The sequence below is a fragment of the Ischnura elegans genome, chromosome 4 (assembly GCF_921293095.1).
Source record: "Ischnura elegans chromosome 4, ioIscEleg1.1, whole genome shotgun sequence".
NCBI lineage: Eukaryota > Metazoa > Arthropoda > Insecta > Odonata > Coenagrionidae > Ischnura > Ischnura elegans.
This window is the reverse complement of record NC_060249.1, coordinates 47,076,083-47,083,014: the sequence shown is the minus strand read 5'-3', so window position 1 is coordinate 47,083,014 and position 6,932 is coordinate 47,076,083. Positions and strand designations below refer to the sequence as shown.

The following is a 6,932-nucleotide window of genomic DNA, read 5'->3' as shown; positions in this document are numbered from 1 at the left end:
GCGCTTTCAGCGGAGAAACTCGCATCTAGCCTCACACGACGGGAGTAGCGACGGTAATTCTGTATTCAATGCCAATTCTTTATTTTAGATCACTTTGAGGTTTATCAAAAAATTATCATTTCCCCTAAAGTATTTTAATATCATTTTTATAACGGGTTAATTCATTAAATATGTTTATATAAGGATGATATATAACAATTTACGGCATTTCATTGCTTTTTTGTCTTTTAGCCGAAAGTTGTCGAGCCTATCCTAATTTGCTACTGCTATGATTTGTTTACATAATAAAACAGACAGGTTTTCAGCTGGATGAGGGTCTATGGCAACGTGTGACTCAAATTTATCGAAATATGAGCCGTAAGAGTCTATTTGGAAACCATATCACCCAATCAGGCTCATCATTTTCCATGATACCTAGTAGTTACGAATAGATTAGCTATGTATTCCTTCTTACGAAAAAGTATAAATTGCCTATGTTGCCTCTTAGTTCAATTCCACTGTCCTGAAATTCTTTCACTGTATAATATAAAAGATACCATACTTAAAGAGATATAATTAGGTCGCCGCTCTAACCGCGATTACGCAGAGCAAAGGTTGCTTGAGAGTCCTTCTTTTGTTTCCCAAAACGTGATGGTCCAGCTGGTTCAGATGCTACATTAGGAGATTTGGACCCTGGCATGGCAACTACTGGTTATTTTGTTCAGTCGTTTCGGTCGGCGTATAAATCTCATGGACGCATTCTTGATACCATTAGGGTGACGAAGAAGTTCACAGTTCGCAACTTATCCTCAGTGTAAGTACTATCTGAAACGCCTCGAGAATTTTGGGGATTTGCTGTTTGACCTTCAAAACACCTGTTACGTAACCTTCCTAAGTACTTGGGGTTTTGTATCAATGTTAAGTACTATTTTTAAGCCGGGTAGTGTGATAACTATTTCATTTGCAGTAAAAATGAAGCCTGCTATGACATCGTTGTTGTTGGAGGAGGAATCGTCGGTATGGCCACTGCAAGGGAACTTAAAATTCGATATCCCTCTTTCAAAATGGCAGTTGTTGAAAAGGAGAAAGAGCTAGGTGATACTAATGAATTAATGCTTGAACGATTCTCCTGATAATCTTTTAGCAATCATAGTTCACTTCTAATAAACAGTGGTAATGTATATCTTTCAATAAACTCCATGCAGGTGTTCATCAAAGTGGACACAACAGTGGTGTTATACATGCTGGTATATATTACAAGCCTGGTTCCCTCAAAGCGAAACTGTGTGTTGAGGGTCTACATCTAGCCTACAAATTTCTGGACGAAAAGGGTATTCCATACAAGAAGTGTGGAAAGTTAATTGTGGCCACCAATGAATTGGAAGTTAGTAGACTAATGGATCTCTATGACCGTGCACAGAAGAATAATTGCCCCGATGTAAAACTCATTGAGGGGAAGGACATAAAGAAACATGAGCCACATTGTGAAGTATGTAACCAAATTGAGAAACTTGAGTCCATTGAGTTCATATTGAGATAAACTTTTACGATAATCGCTATTTCCTTGTACAAAAACAATATCGTACAATCTGTGGGTTTATTCAGTACTACTTTAATCATTATGCAATGATTTTATAGGGCATTAAAGCTATCTGGTCTCCACACACTGGTATTGTGGATTGGGGTCTAGTCACTCAAGAATATGGAAAAGATTTCCAGGAAAGAGGTGGAGCAATCCACACTTCTTTTCCAGTTGATAATTTCTTGGAAGATTCGGGTGCATCTAGTGACAATGAGTATCCTATCCGTGTGATAGGGAATAATAATCAGGTAGGTGGAGATTATCTGTGAATCATTTTGTAGCCCCTCATTCACTGTTTCGTCAATGATCCTATTCATTTATTTTCAGTCTGTGAGAGCCAAATATGTTCTTACATGTGGAGGACTACACGCCGACCGACTGGCGGAGAAATGTGGTTGCAGCAAGGACCCAAGGATTATTCCATTTCGGGGAGAATATTTACTCTTGAATCCTGAGAAGTGCAATTTGATTAATGGAAATATATATCCTGTAAGGACATTTTTGTTTTCGGAGTGTTGTTCTAGAACTTAGCTGCTGTTCGATTTGTAATTACTTTTTGATCATCGACTTAAAAATCAATTGCTCTTAATGGTCAAGTTGAGTTTCAACGTGTATGCATATTATGCCAATCATGCTGTGGTAAACATAGTTCATTTTTACTTCTGTCACCTTATATCTATGGCCACACCACCATTGGAAGCATTTGTTATGATGATGAATATTCTGTATGGATGATCTGTGCATTCTATTCGGGTTTTCACCGCGTCCGTTGTGTTTTGATGACAAGTTTCGCTGACTGCAATGTCAGCGAATGATGATGTCTGACTGCAATGTCAGCGAAACTGTTGTCGTCAAAACACAACGGACGGGGTGAAAACCCGAATAGAATGCAGAGATCATCTAATCAACGCCGCGAAAATCTTCGAACCTACATTCTGTATGGATATATTGATCTTATTATGAATTTTATGTAGATGGAATTTTGTTATGAACAATATTTCTAATTGGTGAAGATAATTTTGCAAAAGTTTGGGTGAATTCAATCTGTAACATCCATTCAGGGGTGGTTCAGCATCAAAATTGGGGGGGGGGGTCATGATCTGGGTCCAGGGAGTAAGGGATACTCCCCAGGAGAGGGTTCTCCTTTGAAATTTTTTGTATAGAGAGCTAAGTAAACTCTTTGATAAATACAACTCAAACTTCTCCCACGTCTCTAGTAGCCGTATATTTGCGCACACACTACCTTTACAAGGTTACAAAAATTGTTAAACTTATAAAACTTGAAAGTACCTCTTAAAATATGGGGGAGTCATGACACCCCCATAAGCCCTCCCCTGCATCCATTAAGACTGTTATCCTCTAATACCTGTGGTTTATCTGATACCGTTATAGGTCCCAGATCCACGATTCCCATTTTTGGGAGTGCACTTCACACCCAGGATGGATGGCAGTGTCTGGCTGGGCCCTAATGCAATTCTTGCATTCAAAAGAGAAGGTTACAGGTATGTGCATGTTAGAGTGTTTCTTAACCACACTAGCTAAAATTCCACAGAGAAAAAGACAGGATTCGAACCAGGATCTCCCAATTTCTGGCAATTGCTTTAGCCAGTTTAGAGCTATTAAGCCCCCCTCTGTAGAAATTTGTGGAAATGTGTGTACAGTCCATAAATTTCCACGGAGGGAAAAGATGCCTCGAAAGCTTTTCTGGCTGAACCACACGATAAGAAATCAGGAGATCTGGGTTCGAATCCTGGTCTAGGCAAATGATTTTTTCTCAGAGGAATTTTTCCATAGTTTGGGCATTTCGGATGACTCCATAAAGTTTTCGCTGTGGCTAGACCTGATGTACTTAAATTAGTGACTTACTAGTTGACATATGAATTTAAATGACGATAGAGTGGTTATGTTGTTCATCTTTGATTAACGGGAAAGTAATTTGTTACATACATATTTGTTACATTTCGATAAAGAATTAATCATTCCATCATTACTCTCTCGTCTCTGGATTAAAATTATGTCAAAAATCTCTCCCATCTGTGATTTCTTGCCAGGTTTGGGTGGTGTATAGTCTTCATTGATATGCATCTCTTCATAACAATTCCATAATTATTTATCTATTAAACAACAGGTCCACTGTCAGTTATTCAAAACTCTAGAGACAACTTGTGTGTTGAGTTTCAGAAGAGAGGTGGCTCCTCACGAGCAACATTGCTAAATAAAAAGTTGTGTCGCCTTGTTAAAGAACCTTGCTTTAAGCTCAAAATGTATGCATCTATCTATCATGGGAGATTTTGTTGGAAGTGAAGCCCCACGGAATGGACCACCTTGCCCAGAAAGGTATTCTCTTCCCAAATGGACCTGAAATTTCCTTCTGGCTATCGTCTTACTATCAAAAACAAATCAGTTTATTGCCAATATTGATGGAAAGAAGTATATATTTAATGGTTTGTGAGTTTACTTTATGGAAACTTGAGTTAATGGATTAATATGTAGAAAAGCTTAGTAAGGTTACAAACTTTTTACTGGTTCACCGTAACTGGTTTCAACACAATGGTATTAAAGGAAAAATTAACAGGATGAGGGATTTCCCTTGATGATGACATGGGTGTGTTGAAACTGGTTAGAAATGTATCAATATAGTTGTATGGAATTTTACTAAGTTCACACGTTTCCTGCTGCTGATTTTTAGAAGAATTCACCCATTGTTCCAAAGTGTCTTTTTCCTTTTGCTTTAAATCTGGGATCCTTTCCATTTGAGTTTTTGTGTGCATTTGGCTTCATGCACCATGTGGGTTACATCATATACATGCCACTGAAGTAGCTGTGACCAACAGTGTGCTATCTGAAGTCAAAAAAGCGACTCTTTCTTTGGTCATTATGACCGAAGCAGCAGTGAACGTATTAATCATGAAAAAAAATTAGATTTACTTTAATTTCTTATAAGGGAGTGAAGAAATTTGACAAGAAACCCTGATGGTACCTTGAGCTAATACTACTCATCTAACTTAAACTTCACATTTATCTTTTCCAGGTATAGGGACATTGATTTCTCCGATCTCTTTGATGCCTTGAAGTATCCAGGTTTCCAAAAGCTAGCGGTCAAATATGCTGTATTTGGATCAGGGGAGATCATAAGGTCTGCATTTATCAGTCTACAGCTCAAAGAACTGAGGAAATATATTCCTAACATCTCTGCCAAAGACATCAAAAGGCAAGTTTTAATCGAATTTTTGAATGATGAAAATTGAATGAAGGAAAAGTAATCAGCAATAATCTGCTTTCCCTTTCAATGAGACTAAAAGCTATCAGGATAGCCTTTGGACCAGGAACTGAATAGTAGGTGATGTTTCATTCACCCTGAAGACTGGTTTTTGTGAAATATCGTAATGTCAGCTACTGTTAATTTACTGACCCAATGGCAATTCAGAGAGCTTCTTACCATACAAAATAATTACTTAACCATTACAGTTCAATCATCAAGACTAATAATTTATTTCTAAAATATATAAAAGCTAGGAGATTGGTGAAAATTAACTAAATTTGTAGGTCTTATGATATTTTGTGCATTTTATTGACCAAAGAGCCATTGACAATGTAACCATTTCACGATCAATTCTTGTCATGAGGGGGATCATAAATGAGTGGCCCAATTTCCGAGGAGTGGTACTTAGGTCTTGCTAAGCTGGGTTTTAGGCAGGTCCTGAATACCTCGGACCATTGCTACCTCAGCGGTCACATCCTTTCCCCCGCATCAGCTCTCGCCTACATCTGTTTGTGTTAAAAATCCACACTTGTGCTAGCCGACATTGATTTTTTTTTTAGTTAAAAACCCACGCTGGCTAGAGCCGACACTACCTAATTCTTTTGCATATGAAAATGCTCGTCGGCCACATCCGACTTTCATCACGAAATGGTTAAGACTTGACTGTATCACCCTTGTAATCATTTATGCTATCACTCCCAGGATTTCTAATAAGGAACGGGATATGGAGAAAGTAACCTCTTTCCAGCAAGTTTTTCACCTGTGACGGTTCCTTTCCTTGATTGCAGGGGGCCTTCTGGAGTCCGTGCTCAAGCTGTGGCAGCAGATGGTACTCTTGTCGATGACTTTGTATTTGATGCTGGTGGAAAAGGTCTTCTTTCAAAGAGGGTCCTTCACTGTCGCAATGCTCCATCCCCAGGTGCTACGTCGTCTCTTTCAATAGCAAAAATGATATCTGACAAAATGGCTAAGCAAATGAATTTGTGAGCATGTAAATCGATTTTGCTATGATAGTGCTGGCACATATCTTCACATCACAATCCTACCCATATTTCTTGTAGGAGAAATGTAAAGGCATTCCATAGTCCTCATTTGGAGTGTAGAGAATAATGTTCTATATCATACCAATCCCAGAAAATTTAGCCAACTTGAAAAGTGGTAATGGTGCTCTTAATATTAAGGTTAGCTTCCAGAAGCAAGTTATTTGTTGTAAATATGTTATATGTTTTGACAGAGTTTTATCTATCTCGTATAAATACTGGCTTGTTGATTATATGACTGTTTTCGTTGGAGTGAAAATTTTTATCATGTTTATATGCACCTATTGAAAAATTTTATAGAGGATCTTTGACGATATTGTATGTTATTACAAATGCTTTGTACTAATCTACCTCAATGGCACTTACTCTTAGTACAAAAAAGTGTTCTCTTAGTTTTGGTGTGGATGCTGCCCCATTGTGTAACTAAAACGATCTCATCTTTAAGCAAAATTTCATCATTCCATTCTTTGCTTCTTTTTGTATTACAGTCACAGAGTACATACATTTGTTACTTTTGAAGTGCCCTCAACAAATGACAGTTTGTAGCTGTGAATCCTTCCTCAGGGAGCTAGGTTAATATTTTATATCATCTGATAAAAACTTGTAATTATGTGACTGGTAGTTAATTTTGTCATTTAAATATCTTTAATATAAAACATCTCTCATTTTTTAATGCCCTAGCCTTGTAAATCAAGCAAATAATTATTGGATTAGATACTTCAATCGTAACAACAGCCATTCCTTTGTGTTCATTTTCATTGCTATGTAATTTTTTAGAGAACTGTCCATTTTAAATCAACTTATTTTCCTACCTTGCGAGGCTTAATTTTGATAACTTTTTAACACACATCAATATAATGCAGCAAGCACTGGTCACTAAGTTTTGCAATTTGCGCTGTGGAAAACTTATTCATAACAAATGTTTAAAACAATTAGTGGGGTGGTATATGGACAATAAATTGTAGCAACTCATCTGTAATAATTGATACTGAGTGTGTAGAAGCTCTCGAAGGATGAATGTGCTTGAGATATTATTGCTCACAGCTCAAATAAAAAGAAGTTAACTATT

General features: G+C 37.4%; 1 protein-coding gene across 1 annotated transcript; it reads left to right on the top strand.

Annotated features, from left to right (window-relative positions):
• The first annotated feature begins 305 nt into the window (after positions 1-305).
• Positions 306-6,932, top strand: LOC124157401 (L-2-hydroxyglutarate dehydrogenase, mitochondrial). Its single transcript, XM_046532085.1, has 8 exons — positions 306-793; positions 947-1,074; positions 1,185-1,468; positions 1,618-1,809; positions 1,889-2,050; positions 2,954-3,063; positions 4,593-4,772; positions 5,612-6,932. The coding sequence occupies exons 1-8, from the start codon at positions 678-680 to the stop codon at positions 5,808-5,810; spliced, it is 1,371 nt and encodes a 456-aa protein (XP_046388041.1). The 5' UTR covers positions 306-677; the 3' UTR covers positions 5,811-6,932.

Coding starts and splice junctions, on each gene's coding strand:
- LOC124157401 (XM_046532085.1), top strand. CDS start 678: ATGGCAACTACTGGTTATTTTGTTCAGTCGTTTCGGTCGGCGTATAAA. Junction 1,075..1,184: donor TGAAAAGGAGAAAGAGCTAG/GTGATACTAATG, acceptor AACTCCATGCAG/GTGTTCATCAAAGTGGACAC. Junction 2,051..2,953: donor TTAATGGAAATATATATCCT/GTAAGGACATTT, acceptor ATACCGTTATAG/GTCCCAGATCCACGATTCCC.